At 44.1% G+C, this 18,307-nt stretch overlaps 1 protein-coding gene across 1 annotated transcript; it reads left to right on the forward strand.

Annotated features, from left to right (window-relative positions):
- Window positions 1-1,524: 1,524 nt before the first annotated feature.
- armc2 (armadillo repeat containing 2) lies at window positions 1,525-18,295 on the forward strand. The gene is made up of 17 exons (XM_071516810.1): window positions 1,525-1,742; window positions 1,851-1,923; window positions 2,307-2,466; window positions 3,498-3,636; window positions 6,654-6,721; window positions 7,509-7,616; window positions 8,655-8,839; window positions 8,979-9,081; window positions 9,422-9,645; window positions 10,655-10,800; window positions 11,595-11,694; window positions 13,279-13,606; window positions 15,361-15,483; window positions 15,712-15,825; window positions 16,259-16,391; window positions 17,130-17,287; window positions 17,440-18,295. The coding sequence occupies exons 1-17, from the start codon at window positions 1,525-1,527 to the stop codon at window positions 17,565-17,567; spliced, it is 2,508 nt and encodes an 835-aa protein (XP_071372911.1). The 3' UTR covers window positions 17,568-18,295.
- Window positions 18,296-18,307: the final 12 nt, after the last annotated feature.

Raw genomic sequence — 18,307 nt, forward strand, 5'->3', positions numbered from 1 at the left:
TGTTGTAAAATGTTTGCTCTAGCTGGCACTTGGACACCCTGAGTAAATAGGGCAGTGGGATTACCCATTCATACCCCACTGCACAAATGTTAGTGTTTAAACAGTGCAGTCCAGTGCAGCAGTGCAATTTCAGGAATATTTTTCGATGATAGCCCTACCTTTAATCAAAAGATATCCCTTTTTCAGGATATCCCTAAACTGTAAGGGAAAACTCCTCACACATTCAATGGGGTTTCCACCAATTATCAATTATCTTTATCAGGGCAATGAACTGGAAAACTCAAATAACAATGAGAAATAGAAAATGAATCGAAATTAACGTATTATCCTTACAATTTTCCCCATGGAGCTGTCCGTATGAAGTTCTGCATCAACACTTCCCCTTTATCCTAGTAAATCGAAATGGCTCGTAACCGTTAGGCGCGCGACATCCATTTAGTGAAGCTCGTGCACGTGTCACTCTCGGGCTGCTAACCTGCTAACCGCTACAAGTTTCCCTGGCAAACTTAACACTTTTCAACACATTTCAAGTGTCATGACTTTTCCGTTTTGGCTGTGGAAGTTGAGTTTTACATTTGGACCGATATCTGGGCCGAGGTTTAACCACGTGGGATTATAGTTAACGGTAAGTTTTATTTTAACCATTCATTCAGATATTCATTCATAACCCAGGTTTTTCAAACGAACCCACTCCTGCTGCCTTCTGTTTTCTCTCCACTTTTCTGCTTGGTCCTGCTAAAGTTGGGAACTCCCTACAGAACTGTTGTGTTCATCTTCACTTGGGCTACTGGGAATGATAAACAGTTAGCATGCATTCTTCCATGCTAAAGTTGTTATTTTGTTTCTTGGGCATGGTTTGTTGTGAAAACTGCTTCCACAGCGGCACTTGGTCGCCATGGAGACGGAGCGTGAACGCGCAGAGGGACTAGCAAAACCAGCTCAGTGAAGCAGTGGTTGTTTTCACTTCAGCTCGTTTGAATTGAATTGCTCAATTGAATTTAAAATGGACATGAGGTTATTCTATAAACAAAGTAAACAAACTAAAGCAGTTGTATATTGGATTTCAGGGACTTTACAACTAAAGAAAACTACTGGCTACATGCTTACAGTTAGGGGTGAAAGTAACCCCAGCCACCAGCTGAATGCTGGTAAATTTTGGCTGATGGCTGGAAAGCTTTTCTACTGTATCATCCACTGCAACAGATAAACATCATTTGGAGGTTCTTTTCCATTCTAAAAAAAACCCCATTTGGCTGGTGAAATTGTGGTAGTTGCTGGTGCATTTTGGAATCCAGTGGGCGCTGTGGCCGGTGGATGAAAAATGCCATGGTTGAAATGTTATACAGTGTCAAACCCAGAAACACTCAACATGCATTGTTCATTTTCTGTCCTGGCACTATCCTCATTATTTGATACTTCCAACTCTTTCCCATCAGTGATACACCCCCCATAACCACCTACGTAATGAAATCAAACCGCTGAAGTCATTTGTGGACTGTCTTGGCAAATGTCACATAGGCCTAAATGGCCTCTATGGAGAGGAAACGAGAGATCGCCAGCCCATTCGCCCCGAGGCGCAGCGCTCAGAGGAAAACAAGTGCAGAAATAGTCAATGAAGCCAGACAGTCCCTACGAACCCTATGCACCCGGCGACCATTTACTCCGAGAGATGGACACAGGCAACTGTTTGGGGAGAGCTCTGTTCGCGCAAACCGTGACAACAGACCTCCATCTGCCTTCAGGTCAGGCAGCAACTCTACTTAAATCACCCTCAAATTCTCAGCTTCTGAAATCAATTTTGGGTCACAAGTCACCTGTAGAAATAATGAGCCATTTTTCCCTCCTCACAGTGTTCATGCTCGAAATTTTGATGCTCCTGACTCCAGGCCGGGTTCAGGGACTCGCCTCTCCCCTCTCGACTATGTAAGTCCTCTCACACACAAGCTTACTACACACCTATATACTACAAATAGTATTTTACATCAAGATTAAGGGTTTATTTGCGGTAAGCTCGGATATGTATCTCCCTACTAATATTCTGAATATTACCATGAACACTGAACCCACACAGACTGAGAAAAGCCCTAAATGGGATAAGGAGTACACACGCCTCAGTATGCCAGCTAAGCATCGTATTTGGGTTTCTTATAATCAAGATGAGAGCTTATCTGTTTTTTTGTAAATGGGATTATGATGTTTATATGTGACAAATAAAGAAATTAGTAAATGATTATCCTAAATAGTGGGATCTCGCTGTGCCGCACCGTCGAACACCACTGATCTTGTACTCGTTTGTGTGGTACCAGAAGCCAAAGGTTCCAGTCCCCTACGATGCTGCGGATCCAGTCAAGGCCCATCCCAAACCCCCCTCACTGGAAGCGAAGAGGGGGGCGGTAGGGGCACGGGCGCGCCTCCTCAGGGCCGGATCTCTCACCACACTGCCTCCTGTAGAGCGACGCACAGATGGTGAGGAAGGAGAACGAAGGAATGCTGAAAGTCTGGATGAAGGGAGAAAAGATGATGTTATTAAGTGTAAAAAGAAAGTGTGAAAAATGGAAAAACAGAAAGTTAATGTAATTCTAATTTACAATATATATATCTATAGGTGTCATGAGAGTCTTGTGTGAGGAAATTGAAGAGAAAAAAGGAACAGTGTTATTGGATGGATAACACACAATAATGTAATTATTGTAAGGAAATTGCCCATGATGTGCTTTGTTAGTTGTTTTGTTAATAAAGGATAACTGGTAGGATATCTAAGCAGTGGGACGCCAGACCTTGTTAAAGAAAAACACAACCATTTTGATGCTAAACATATTCAGTCTATCAGAGCTATTTAGATGAAAATGACCTAATTCAAATGAGGGAAGAGAAGCGAAATGACTTCACACAGAGCTAATAACACCTGTATGAAAAGACTGTGAGCCTGGAAACGATAGGTGTGACTAATAGGTCCACCTTTTTCACACCTCTTATTCATAGCTGACCTACAGTAAGAGGTCAATAACAGCATGTATTAGACCCTGCCTTTCTTGAACAGGTAAGAACTGGGGGAAAAAAACACCATTCATTTCACCCACTGCTTCGCTTTAAATCTTCTGTGCAGGCAGCAGGAGTGCTGGAGCAGCTCTTCTCAAAGGGAAATGAATAGAGTCATTCACAGGCTGACATTATACCTGATTTACATTCTCTGTGGTTGGTTTGGGTGAAAAATGTAATTTACTGCAGCTGTTTTGAATGGAAAATGAGTACTCTTTCTTGAACCTTTGCTCGCTATAATGCCCCACTATTTAGAGCAAGAAAATGGATGACGAGGATGTTCGAAAGCATTCAGTGAATTCAGAATACATGCGCAGATACGTGTGTGGTGGGCGATTGTATACAAATTGAAACTTAAAGTATTTATCCGCTGTAAGAGGTGGAAAATCTTACAGCAGCGCACAGCACTTGTCCAACCTGTAAATAACCTGTTGCCACATCCTCTGCTCTGTGTTTAGTGAAGGAGAGATTAAGTCCAGAGCCGGAACAAAAGCAGCAGTCAGCTAAAGGAAAGGACAGCGGACCCCCCAGTCCAGACCGCACTGAGGACCGCAGTGCTCCCCCCAAACCTGGCCCGCGCAGAACAGCAAGTGAAAGGTACGCTTTCTGTCCCTGTCTATGACTTGCACTATTTGTCTTTCTCTCTCCCACCCTCTCCTGCTCCCTCTTTTTGACCAACGTGACAGTACTACAATAAGTTGAAGATTTATTGACAGACAAAGGTTGCTGTGGCAGCCATTTCTGGATGGAGTTGAATTATAGGTCCCATTCTTGCCTTTCGCTAATGCCTTCCCCCTTGCTTAATTTTGTCTTTTTTGGTCACGCTCTTTGCCATTCCTTCAGTATGTCCAATTCAAGGACTTTCTACTGTCTCTTGCTCTATGCTTTCTCACTCATTCTGGTTCTTTACTTGTCCAGACTGCAAATGTGTTTAAGGTACTGCAGGAGCTTGCCTTCCTCCTGAGTGAGCCCAGTGGAAATGGTAATAGAAAATGTCTATAAAAGTAAGGCTGTTATCATTATATTTAGTGTTTTTGTTTTTTTTATTGCACTTAATTATACAGCTACATAACTCCTTAATATATCACAAAGCAAAAGACTTCTTTCAAAACAGTCTTTTACTTAATCCAGTGCTAGCACCTCCTAGATATATTCAGCTTTCCATGGAAACAGCTAATAGATAGGACAACCTCTTCAAGCTGAGACATTCGACCCCATATTAAACCCTCACATGCCATACAGTACATCCTGGCCATATCCAACCTCTTGGCCAAGCTCATTCCCAGTGAGACTGCCCCTATCTGTCATCACCATCATGTGTCAGCCTTTACACCTTCACAGCGCAGAGAGGCTAAAAGCTCTGCTTTTTTCTGCCGACCTCATCAGCTGTGTGTCAGCGCGAGGGGTATAACTCTGGACGTGAGGACGGGGGCTGTCGTTAAAATCCATCCGCCTATCGACTGGGTGGGGCAGCCGGGGCTGTGGAGGGAGGACGGACCATAAAACACTTTTACAGGAAGTCTGGACTATCGCCCGCAGCACAACCTCCTCACCTCCTTCCGCGCAAGCCAAGTTACCGCACAATACGTGTATAACTTGTTGTTGACAAAGGTCTCCCAAGAGATCAAATTGTGGTCATTGTGTGATGGAAGAGGATAAGTTTGAAGAATTCATTCTCCTTGTTCAGAGTGTAAGGTTCAGTATTTCCAGCACTGTTCTACACCTTTGTAATACTAAGAACAAATAGTACAGAACTTCCTAATTGTCCACTTCCTTTCTCCCTGCTAGGCCAACTACATACAAGTGGGTTAGAGAGAGACTAACAGAGAGAAAATCACAGATAGTCACACCATAAGTGTACTAACTGCAAGGGGAAATAGACAGGCATAAGCAGAAAAATAGACACAGCATGGCAGATTAATATGATGAGTTGGAGGAGATATAAAGATAGGGGAGATTAGACATCCACTAGGTTCTTTTTCTCTAATAAGCCAGAGCTTTATAGCTCCAAATGGCTCTCTATTAGATTTGGGTGCCCATCTGGGCAAGGCTGGCAGCAGCGTGTGTTGTGACTGCAGTGCACTGGCCAGGCCTAAGACAGGGATGAGGTCATGTCTCAGAGAATGCACTATCACACAAAGAGGCCTTATTATCAGGCTCTTAATCCTATCACACAGAGCCAAAGCCCCCTCTCTGACATTCAGAACAACATGCCTTGGCCAGCACTCCCTGCCGCATATGCCCCGTGTGCCAGCCGATACCGATCACTAAACACCCGTTAAAGTGAAAGTCCACTCTGTGGTAAAATTCACATACGTTAATGCTAGTTCATTCAGGATTTGTGCGCATGAATAAGTCTCACCCTAAAGCTTAAAACAAGAACCAAGGCTCTTAACTTGTGACGTCATCAAGCAGGACTTTCTGGAGCTGCTTCGTTGAGAATGAATAGGAGATAAACTGTGGACATTTTGACAATAGCTGAGGCCATTTTCTGGCATATGGGCCCAGTTTCTCATCCATACCTGTTAGCAAGACCATGAAATTAAGCTCATTTGAGTGTGAAAGCTCAGACATATATTCTGAGTCCACAAAGTCAGCCGTCTGTGCCAATGTCATTGCAGAAACTCCAGAAAGTGTTGCTTGATGACATCATCTTGAATCTTCATCAGGAGTGATTAAACTTTTCCAGATTGTGAGAATAACACATGCAAATTCTGCTTTAAGGTAGATTTTCTCTTTAGTGTGGGATTTGTGAACAAAACCTTGCAGTAATGTAATAGAGTAGAATGACTCAACGTGTTGTTTGTGTTTATTTCAGTTGCTGTGTATACCAATTATTTCCTCAGTTGGTCACATACTAATTACTGTAGTAGTAGGAGACACTTAATACATAGTGTTAATTTAATTTAGCTTATGTCCTTCTCTTTGTGTGTCAGTAGAGCAGCGCACACTTCACAGTGACATGTAGAAGAGCAAGGCTTAACAGTGACATGCAGAGGGCAAGCCACAACACAGAGTAGCATGAGAGGGGGCGTGTTTTTGGAAGTGCTTTACGGTTACTGCATGGAGGTGGTAAGACTGTGGAGACAGCTCACAGTGACGAAGCATGAACGGCTTTAACCAGCCTGCCCACAAAGCTAAGATCTGAGTTCCTGTCTGTTGCAGATTGCAGTTTGTGATGCACACTGACACAGACGCACACACAAATACACACAAACATACACATGCAGGCACGCATACACACATACACACACACATACACATACGCACAAACCAGAGATAACGACACCTGCACACGTTCCATGTCTCAACCTCTGTTGCAACAGGGACACCTAGTGGCACTTGAAGAAAATACACATGTAGTCCAGAAATGGACTCTGCTTGACAGAACATGAAGTCAGCAACTTTGCATGGAACTGTGCTCTTGGCCACATTGATAAATCCCTTCTATTATTCTTTTCCATCCCTCATATTAAACATATGTCCCTTTTAATGTCCAAAATGAGTCAGCGCTCTAAAAGTCAATGAAATCAAACTAAACAAGTACTGCCTCAGCTCACCAGTGTAAAAAATCTGATGTAACCAGCCCTTTTTGTGTTTCTGTGTGCCTACAGTAGAATAACACAACCTGATGTTGACTCAGCTGTCAGGCCAACAGAGAGGGGAGCGGGGCCGAGAACAGGTTTGTCCAGAAATACTAAATGAACCTTTACTGCTGTCTTGAAAAAAAAAAAAACAATGCATCTCTAACACAAACTGTATATTCTGAACAGCATGTAGACAGAGATGTAGTTGCAACTTTATTTTATGCAACTCATCTAATCCACTCACTTATTTTGTTAGTTCTAAAATCTAATTTACTTGGTAAGGTTCCTAAAGCCAAACTGAAATCAAATCAAGCCTGCCTTAATGTAGCCTATATAAACATAAATGTATATAGTGGGCGTAGGAATGCTAGAGACCAGGAATGTAGTGTCATCTGCAACACAAACACCCCTCTCTCCTCCTCCAACCGTGCGAGCCTTGCTGGGTGTCAAACTTTGATCGGGGTGTTGTTGCTAAGGGCCTAATTCCCACCAAGAGAAGCAGCCAGCCAATAGCTGAGAGAGCTGTTGGTTCGGGCAACCACAGTTTCCTGCATCACACCGTGCAGGGGGATATGCAAATGTTCAGTTAAAAGGTGCACCTTTGCACACGCGCACACACACACAAACGTGCATGCACAAATGTTCATAAAGAGACACACTTTATGACACATAAACACATGCCCACATGCACTCCTTCACATCAGCACAGAAACAAATTAGAGGAAGTGTAGATGTGGATGGTGACCTTTCATTCTGGCATCAAACTTCCTGCTGTTTTATTTTAAGACGGTGAACTTCTGAACCATGCTCGGCGCTCACGTAACAAGCGTCTGGGTTTGGAGGTGGTAATTGTCTAACTGCGTGTCTCTCTGCACATTTCAGAGCTGGGGAATGGAGACAGGATTGTGAGCGTGGAGGAGGATGCAGAGTCATTGGCCTGGAATAATAAAGTTGCTCCTCTTCTCCAAGAGCTGGGGTGTATGGCTGCAGGTAGGGAATCCCAATAAAAACGTTCAAACACATGAGACACATGAATGCAGAAAGTGCAGTCCAGATCCATTCAGTTGATCCAAAGAATGCAAAGCAACTGTCCCCCACTTGCAAAACTTATATTTTGCTATTTGGGTTAAGGAGTATTTGTGGATGTGTTTTTCTGTTAGAAGCAATCTTCTCTTATTAGTGCCTAATATTTCTGCTCCCTCAGTTCATTTCATTTTCAGCCAACAGACTGGGAAATTGATTTTTTTTTAGTGTTGGCAGACAGTCATGCATGAACTCTCACAAATGAAAAAGCACTGTCATTTCAACCATCGAAGAAAGGCAAACACAACAGTGTTATGTTTGGCATCCCTACAGAATTGTCTTAGGCTGAAACTGCAGTCTGACAGCCATGAAATGAAATCTATGGCTGTAAATATTTTAGCACTCTACAAATTTAATGGAAAATTCATTTGAAAGATAAATATTAAATATTTATTGTACCAAGTGCCTTCTGGCTCATGCATAAAACACCTTTCAGATTCACTGGGAAATTGCAGTGAAGTGTTGAGTGTGAGGCTGCGGCCAACCGTTTTTAGAAATGGCCAAGCCCTGTTATTTATGCAGGGAAAACATTTATTTTACCTCAAAAACAAGGAAAAGGCTCCACCCTTTCTCTTCCTCTGCGTCAAGATTGCAGCTGCCTATTGCAGAATCGTTGCCCTGCATTTGACCATTGAAACTCAAAGCTGTTTCTTAGAAAAGGGAGGACCCCACACATTGAGTGTTATTTTACTGCTGGCCAATGTATTATTGATGGTGATGATTTAACCTCAAGTTTCTCATGCAAATAATGAATATAAGCCATGGAGTAGAACCCTAGCATACAACGCATATGCCACAACACACACAAAGCATTACTCATCTGTATTATATATAGATGTAGCTGCAGGCCAAACCACATATAGTGTTTTTATTTCGGGGGACTGGCTGACATGTTGGCCTGAATCTGCTGTGAATGTTGCAAAATCTGCTCTCCTGTGATGCCAGGCGGACCTGAGGACTCGGTAGATCGCCTGTGTGATTTGTGTGACAGTCTCCACGGCGTCCTGGCAGAGCAGGACATGCTCGGCCGACGCTGTAAGAGGAGGGCAGGGATACTCCGAACACTCTTCCGCCTCATCGACCTCAACTCTGCCCGGCTCAACCTGCACATCGCCGAACTCTGCCTGGCTGTGAGTGCTGTGTGTGTGTGTGTGTGTGTGTGAGTGCGAATGCAATGTGTCTGCGGCTGAATCTAACGTAATTATCACAAGGGCAATCAAAGCACTAGTGTACAAAAGATGTCTAAAGTCTTTGTGGTTTTCTCTCCAGCTGTGTGTCAGTGGAAACAACCTGCTGAACATCTGTAAGCTCATCTTAAAGATCAGCCGCAGTGAAAGCAACGACATCCTCTTCCAGAACAACTCCATCATAGGTGCGGCCTTTAAACACTATTCTAGCTCAGGTTAATCCAGCTCCATGGCTCCCAAAGTGGGATTCCACACTGGAGTGTCCCCAGCAAAATGAGGAATAATTCATTTCACTATCAACTGACTCACTGAAGGTTAATACTATGAGAGAATGTATATTTTGATTATAGTATTCGCTGCAGCCACTTTCACTTCCCCACCTACAATACAGACAGTATATAATTCTGTACCAAGTCATATCTAGCAGCAAAAATCTTCTCAATTGGGGTTTCTCATGGTAAATTCTTATTAAAAGTTGATCCATGGTCTAATACAGATGTATTTGTGGATTTCCTCTGTGCCCAGACTCTCTGCTGGGCGTGCTGAGCAGTGAGGATGTGTCTGCGTCTGGGGAAGCTCTGCTGTACTGCGTTGGCACGCTGAAATTTCTCTCCGGAAACAGCGCGCTCCTCAGACTCCTATTGGCCAAGAACTGTATAGGTGTGGCCCAGCAGCTCATCCAGAGGCTCCACACGCCGTCCGTGCAGGGAGACACCCAATTCACCATCGCAGGGCACATCCTTGTACAGGTGAGACAGGAACAGATACATGACAGCGTGGATAAGGGTTTGGGGTAATTCAAAATGTGAACAAAAATCACATTTTACTTGCAATTGATAGAGCATTCATTATCAGTTACTTGTGAATAGGTTGGACAGGACAACCTTTTCAAGCTTTGAATTTGGAAGTGAATCATTTTGCTCAGTTGATTGAATTGAAAGTGAAGGTTCAAACTCTGGAGCTGAAATGTGGTTTAGCTGTTGACAAGCTTCCAGAATTGGGTTTTTTGTCAGAGCTGGTCTTGGAGCAGTGTCTGGTACAACACAGTGGTGTATCAGAAAACCAGATGGAAACTTGAAGCACCTACTTCTGCCAAAAAACTCACTGCATACTTCCTCAACAGTTTGGCTATTTGAGTAAAAAACATGGACTTATTCAAAAACAATAAAAAGGAACAAAATGTTAAATATTCTTATGTGTCCATGGGCTATTGAGCTTTGATGTGGATTTTCCTGCTATTAGACAACAATGTTATTGTTTCTGTCTGGTATATAAGCTGCTCCCAGAGCATAATGTTCTCTGTGCTGGCCTGGCCTGTACCCAGTCCAAAACACACCCTGCTTCACTCTACACAAAATCACTGCCGCTAACAACACAAGTTGGCCCACGCAAACATCTTGAGTTAGCGCTTGGTTTGATATCTAACACAACTCATTATGCTGTTAGAGGAGGGAAATGAGTGGACCATGACTCTCCAGAATGTTCTTTGTCTTTAATGCTGCCGTGTGTTTGAAATTAGCGTTTCCCTCTTGTGATAGAATGATTTATAGCCACTCTGAATAGCTTCCTTTCCCTCTGCTGTATAGCGTCCTGTACAGGCCAGCAGCCAGCCCTAATGAGCATATGGCAACACATCGCGTGCTGGACACAGTAGCAACAGCAAAGGGGATACACGCAATACTGCCCTAAAAATACACACTTGGATAGGTGCTGTCTGTACATTGTTTTTCTCACTCTTCTCTCTATCTGACCCTGAAGCTGACAGCGACCCTGAGGAACCTTGCTGACCACCCCGACTCCCGCCCCCTCTTCGTCTCCCATGGCGTCCTATCAGAGCTCTGCCTGGTGCTGCGTCATCACCACGACGACCAGGACATCTGCACCAACATTGCCAGAATATACAGGTAGCATACACACATGCACACTTCCATAAGCTCATAGTGATTCGACATGACGTCACACTTCATTTCTGGTTCAGACTCAAAATCGTCTTGTGGTGCGGTGGAGGATTTCTCCTCTCTCTCTTCCTCTTCCTCCCTTCAGTTCTCGGTAATGTAAAGCCTCATAACCCGTCATGAGCTGATCAAAACAAGCCATCGTTCCATTCTCTCATCCTGTATTCACTCTGTTTTTTCTTCTTTCTCCAGCTGCCACTCTCTTTCTATATTCCCTCCACTCTTTTATTCTATCTTTCATAGTCTCCTTGTATGAAGTGGACGTCTCTGGGGTCATGTAGGATTTATGAGACTGGAAGGGCTTGTGCACCAGTTTTTGTCTCTATACCACAGCAAAAACCACTGATGGTAGTGACATCGCTGATCATTTCTACACAAGCACACAGCTTTCAATGTACAAACACGTTCAAATGTGAGGGCGTAAATAAAACAAAAGATGCTATATATTCAGTTGGATGTACAAATGTGTTAAAATTTAGATAGAACATTTAACCTCAGTGTTTAATAAAATGTGTTTTTCCGATGCAAAACCTAATTTTACTAGGTTTTAGTGCTAATTTTGCATGGACATTTTTTTCCCAAGATAATTATAGCATGAAAATTAGATCCCAGCCCGGGCCTGCTTATGCACTCCATTAGCAGTGTTGATTAAATCTCTCCATATTTAGTCAGCCTGGCGGAGCCGGCGGTGAGTGGATGGATGTGGATGGTCAGTGGTATTTGTTGTCCCCTCTCTCCCTCAGTAAACTCTCCTCTTACTCGGAGTGCCGCCTGGCGCTGGCCCAGACCCCTGGCTGCTACCAGCTATTTATAGAACTGCTGAGCAAACACCAGCGGAAACAGGTGAGTTCACTCACCCCCCCCCCCCCCCCCCCCCGCTCTGTGTGTGTGTGTGTGTGTATGTGTGTGTATGCACATGTGTGTGCGCGAGAGCCTGTGTGTATTAGATCGGGTTTAGAAGATGAGCGTATTCTGTGTTTATACTGCAGCTCCGCTAAGCGTGTTTACCTTCAGAGCAAGTTGTTTATGTACTCCAAGTCCAAGTACATTTGCAGCACAGTGTGTGTCTGTACAGAGCGTCTCTCTTTCTCTGCTGTGTGTGTGTGTGTGTGTGTGTGTGTGTGTGTGTGTGCGCGCGTGTGTGTTTTGACGTTTAATCAGTGTCCCATGAGAGGCTGAGGAAGTCAAGGAAAGGAGAAAGGGAGGTGAAGAGGAGAAAGGAGGTGGAGAGAAGGGTGGGGCTTTGGCAATCAGACAGGACTAACATATGTTCTTAATCATCCAGAGAATAAACACACACCCACACATAAAAATACATACACACACACACACACACACACACACACACACACACACACACTGGACATTAAGACATGTAATGAACACCTTATGTGTGGGACAGCCCGTCCCATCCTCATACCAATGTTGCTGTCCAGGTTTATGGGAGGAATGTGTGTGTTCTTGGCTCACCTACTCTTCATGCGATTGGCTCAGCGGTGAACACGGTATACAGGATGTTTACTTTGCCTTTTTTTTGTTAATAAGTACATGGTAACTCACAGTAAAGATAAGGTGTACTTGTTCACGAACATGCCCGCACATATACACAGCAATGAACTCCCGGCTGCCCATTGAGGTTGATGATGACTTCTGCTCCAAATAGGGAGCTGGGCTGGGGAAATCAGTGATGTTGACGCTGGTGCTGTTTCATAGGGCTGTAAAGGCCGATGCAAGTGACACACTTTGCTCCAGGTGAAGTGGTTGTTGACCTTCAAATCTTAAATAAAGTCTCACTGGTCTTGATGTTGAGTTTTCTTGTTTTTCTAACCAGAAATCAACCTCCACATGCAGACTTTTTTTCTGAAAGAAGTTTTTGTGGCATCTCAAATGTTATTCTAACTGGAATTAAAACAGTCTTAAGAAGTCTTTTTCCAAATTGAACTTGCTGAAATATGCATGGCACCCTTGAGATTGGATAAAGAGGGATGACATAAAGTAACAGAAAACTACAAGAATCACTCATCATCCCCCCTGATGAAGCTCCTCTGTGTAGTTTCAGGAAGGAAATTTGAACCTATGAAATGCCAAAAAAGCTCAAAATATATTACTATCTACTACTACTACTGAATAAATAAAATGATCTATGAGGAAAACTGGCTCCCTGGAAAACTTAAAAAGTACATATTGCTAACATGGTCCTGCCTTCCAACCACATTTACAACATAAAGAAGCGTCTTAGAGATTTACTGTTGGTTCGCTTTGATTTAGAAGTTGTTGTTTTTTTTTTATATTTGATGAGATTTGGAAGAGGTTTTGAGTAGATTTCATCATTTATTATTATGTCATGCTATTTTGTCTCACCAAATCTACATAGCACAGCTTTAAACTTCAACACACTGACCACTTCTCTCCACCTCCCTCCCACAGGACCTTGTCGTACGCCTCCTCTTCACCCTGGGGAACCTCACGTCCAAAAGCGACGAGGCTCGGGAGCTGCTGTTCGGGTGCGAGGGCTGTATGGACACGCTCCTCCGGCTGTACCGCAGCTACCAGCGGGGAGACGACCCGCACGCACCCCCAGAAAAAGATCCCCAGTCCCCCGGCGAGCCTCGCACCCCTCCAGGGAGTTTGCGGGAGGACGAGGACGTGCTGGTGAAGCTGGTCAGAGCGCTGGCTAACATGTGCATCCACCCTGCCGTCGGCCCGGTGCTGGCTGCCGACGCGGCCTGCGTTCAGCTGCTGATGCAGACTCTGGGTGAGCAGAGAGAGCAGGAGGTTGTACAGGACAACACATCAGCAACATCACTCACATCCTAATTCTGTCACTGTTATTAACACTGTTTATTCAGTGGAAAAACACTCACAGATTTGTCCTTTCTCCCCATGTTGTATCTCTATCAGTGTGTAAGAATCTAGAGTTGTGATGAGTTTGTTACTAGCTGCCACAATCTGGTTTACTATAGAGCATACAGTAAGTCTCTGCTAAACAGTCAACCACTTCCCTTATGCTGGGAACAAGACATGACTTTGGTCAAAAACAGTTCTCATCATTCTGTTCATTCCATCTCGCGCTTTCCTTTCAGTTCTCTCTGTTCGAAACGCAGCACATCCTCCACGGGTTTACCTTTCTTTTCTTTTTCTTTTTTTTCATGAGGCTGACAGAGCGAAGCGCCTCGCTGCAAGAGCAGGATGTTCTGTCACATCTCACAGCCGGCTTGGTTTGTGTGTGTGTATGAAATTCTCCCATGCGGTTAGATGGTTTCAGGACGGGTTGAGCTGATACACAGGTGGGTGTAAGACTCTCGGTTTCTCTGCCGCCTGCCTCCTACACAGCGCTCATGGCAGCCGGGAGAGAGAGAGAAGAGAGAAACCGAGGTCAGGCTGGTGAGGGAAAAAAAAGATACAGGGTGTGTGTGATGGAAGGCGACGGGTAAGACGGGTAGGAAATCACACAATTGAAGACAGAAATATAGAATGAGAGAATGAAGGAGAATATGGAGTTAGTGTGACAGCCCGGAGACAGAAAAAGAAACTGGAGCAGAGGATGAAAGAGCAGGCTGGGCTGATCGATGTCCTGTTTTGATCAAGTTCATGACAGGCTACGCTGCTTTACATTACAGAGCGCCGAGGGGAGGAAGAGGAAGGGAGAGATATTCTTCACCACACCAAAGGGGCATTTCCAGTCAGAACCAGAAACGAAATTCAGCGTGACACAGGCGCCGGTTGACAGCGCGACCGCAATATGCGCGATTTACGACCAAGCACACGACATCTGCTGCTATATCAGGAACAGACTTGGTTTCCAAACCTCTCGCAGTGTCACGGCTGGTTGGACTGGGTCATATTGACCTTTGTGTGCCAGTTCATGATCAAACCGATTATATTAGGCCGACATTACCCGCAGATAACGCCCACTTTTATGATAATGTCACAATGTGTCTCAATGTGGCTTATCAGTCACATGCAAGATTATTGAACACACAGGGGATCCACTGGTTTTTGTGGCATGCATATAGAAGAAAATGCTATCTGAATTGCACTCATTCATCTACACCTCTTCTTCATGCTTGTGGGTTTTATGGATGATATAAGGATTCACAGCTTTCACCTGGATTCACTTGGTCAGTCTATTTTCTGGAAAGAGCAACTGGTCCTAATATCCTGTGCACTTCCGGTGTTCAAATCCTCTGTTCATCCTGTGTTCAAATTACAGTTTCAAGTTGAGATTTGCTAGGACTTAAGCCTATGAGGATCATTTCACATGAAGGAGGGGCGGCAGTAATAATTGAGGAATGTAAAGGCCAGCTCCTATTGACCTTACAGTGCGGATGCTCCGTCTATTGGTTGCATTACATACAGTAGGAATGCAAATTATGAATAAAGGCGGACAACATCTGCTTCAGGGTCACTGCAAATGTGGAAAATTCAAAGTTGTTTCAGAGATGATTTTCTTTGTGGTTGCGTGTGTGTGTGTGTGTGTGTGTGTGTGTGTGTGTGTGTGTTTGACAGAGCTGAGGTCTGTGCCCGAGAGCGAGGAGCTCCTGGTGAACGTGGCTGCCACCGTCAACAACCTGTCCTTCTACCAGGGAGAAAGCTCTGTAGTCAGACACAACCGACTCACCATCGCCAAGCGTAAGACAGAAAGAGAGAGAAAGAGAGAGAGAGAGAGAGACAGTGTGTGTGTGTGAAGACCTTTCAAAGAATGCGTGATGTGGTAATTTATTGCTTTTAGGCTTAATTGTCTTCCATTTGCCTTCTTCTCTCTCCGCTTCTCACCCTCTGTGTCTTCCTTTCTATCTCTCTCTCTCTCTCTCTCTCTTTCTCCCTTTCTGACTCTCTCTCTCTCTCTTTTTACTTTAGTGATGTTGAAGTTGCTGCTCAGCTCCAGCATGGACGCAGTGCTTGAGGCCACGCGCGTATACGGAAACCTGTCACAGTCCAAGGATGTGCGGGACTTTCTTATGCAAAACAAAGGTTTATTTTGGATGCGCACACAAACAGACAAACAGAAAAAGATGACTCAAACATGGGCATAATCTTAGTTTATTCCATATTTCGCTCAAGCCGGATTCTCCCACTCCTGTATGTCACTCAGAATGAAAGTTGGCATAAAGTGACCAATGTTGGAATTAAAGGTTCCCGCCTATTTAATGCCCAATAGTTATATCTGGAAATAAGAAGAGGAAGTGCTTACGTAAGGCAGCATAACATGTACTGCATCAACACACATTACAGAACACACTGAGTACATTAGACATCTCCCTGGTACAGTACGCACCTCTACACGCTGTGCTGAATGTTAAGGCTGGGCTTATCTGCAAGGCCAACTACAGTCAGTATATGCCTGCTGACTTCTTATCTTCTCTCTGCTTTGTCCCTCCCTCTCTCCTCCGTCTCTCTCCTCCAGTATACCAGTTTGTGGTGACTCTGCTGGACTCCAAAAGCAGCGACGTGTGTTTTTCAGCCTGTGGGGTGCTCACCAACTTGGCCCTGGACCCCCCCAGCAGGATCACACTCTCACTAGAGGGGGCCGCTGCCAAGTAAGGACAAAACTACTGTACATGCACACGCACATCTTCATGTTGTGGTTGACAGATAACTCCAGTTGACAGGTTTCCCATTAAAAATACACTATCAAAGGTGATGAAAAAGAGCATGGGTGTACAGTCTACTGGCCCTGGATAAATAAAGCCTGAAAATAGGGAATAAAACAAGTGATGTTTTGGAAAGGAAAAGATAGTTAATTCAGTGCAAACAGAGCTAAAACTTTCAGAGTTTCTCACAATGGCAACATCCTCTTTGCAACAGAAACCAACAGGGTTTATGGGAAATGCAGTCTTAATTTTGAGAAACACTATCACTAACAATACAACTTTTCTCAACCATGGTCTCATTTGTTTACGGTAATTATACCAAGGTGTCACAATTCATTTGATAATGATATATTGATGATATATTGATGTTTAAAATGCTACATGTAGCACCTTGTGCCATAACTTCTGTGGAATACTCTACTGGCCACAGTGCAACTTCTTACCTCCATCAATGAACATTCTTTGAAGCTCATCTGGGCGTTCTGTAACCTTTCATTTCAGTTTCCCTCCACACACACACACACACACACACACACACACACACACACACACACACACACACACCCTTTCAAATGTCCACTGAAGTGGAGCTAATGCCCACCAGCCTGCAGGTCATGTGAATCTCTCCCCCTCTAGTCATGTGTGTGTGTGTCCGTGTGTCCGTGTGTGTGTGTGTGTGTGCAGGCTGGCAGACTGTCTCAGAGACTTCGGACCAGGGGATTGGCAGCTAGCGGGCCAGGTTTGTCAGAGCTTATGGAACCTGACAGAGCCGGGTGGCTCCGAGAGACTGCTGGACACTCAGGAGAGAGAGGCTCTGCTGGAGATCCTCACCATGTACTTAGGTTGGTACACAGTATTCATACTAAACCCTAATATAACAAGGGAGACTGACTACGAACACACATTAACACAGTCATACAATATACTTTATAAACAAAGTCCTGAGAATGAATATATAACTTTATGACCGAGCTGCCCCCTCCCCCTTCCTTAGACGAAGAAGAAGCTCTGCAGTGGACAGCGAGCGATGACATGAGGGACTTCCACAGGGCATGCTGGGAGTTAGAGTTCCTCCCTGTAGCCCAGAAACTGAAAAACAGGCTCCTCCAGCCTCTGGACTGACAGGCTGACATGCCGGGACATGGAGTAGATGCACAGACAAGGGACATGGAGTTCCCCGCTGTCATAACGTCGGCATCCTGTAGAAACCTCCTTCTACCAATTTCACTTTCTTTTAAAACCAGGATTAACAGCTGATATTGTCCTCCATCTCTACTAATTATTTTATGACCCTGAGACCAAGTTTAATCTTTGAAAAATGTGTGTAAATAGTTAAAAATGAATGTACGTGAATGGGAAATCATCTGTTTTTTTCTCAAGTCTGGATAATATTTTGGACACATGAGGTTTAACCAAGATACTGCTGACAGGTTTTTCTCAAATGCACCCTCAACTGAGAGGCACCTTTATTTGCATTGTCCTCCCTGTTTTTTTTTGTTTCAAATTTCACTCTCCTACCTCAGCCTTGGGTCTCTCCTTGTCAGCCACATTTGTTGTTTAATGCACTTTAATTTTCTTTCCCATAATTCTCTCTAAAGCCTTGCTGAGCCCTTCCTTTATACATACAGGGATAATTTAAGACAAGCTCTTTGCACATTGAAGTAACAGAAATGATCTCCTCTGTTTTGTAAGTGCATTGTTTTGAAAATGTGCCTTTATGCTAATCTAGTTTTGTGCTTTTATGATAATCTAGTCTTGGAAACAAATGACTAAGGTGGAATTTACCTCATAATGTTTTATCGTCTGTGGATTGCGTGCGGTGGGTAACCTGTGCTCTGTGGAACTTGGACTCGTACATAATA

The sequence above is a fragment of the Centroberyx affinis genome, unplaced genomic scaffold (genome assembly GCF_046629955.1).
Source record: "Centroberyx affinis isolate AG114_WGS23_722 - 3 ecotype Tasmania unplaced genomic scaffold, CSIRO-AGI_Caff_v1 ptg000431l_1, whole genome shotgun sequence".
Taxonomy (NCBI): domain Eukaryota; kingdom Metazoa; phylum Chordata; class Actinopteri; order Beryciformes; family Berycidae; genus Centroberyx; species Centroberyx affinis.

Bases quoted from the DNA above. Each gene is read 5' to 3' on its own strand.
- armc2 (XM_071516810.1), top strand. From the start codon at position 1,525: ATGGCCTCTATGGAGAGGAAACGAGAGATCGCCAGCCCATTCGCCCCG. The intron at 3,637-6,653 runs GTACGCTTTCTG...GTGTGCCTACAG, and splicing joins CGCAGAACAGCAAGTGAAAG to TAGAATAACACAACCTGATG. The intron at 13,607-15,360 runs GTGAGCAGAGAG...TGTGTTTGACAG, and splicing joins GCTGCTGATGCAGACTCTGG to AGCTGAGGTCTGTGCCCGAG.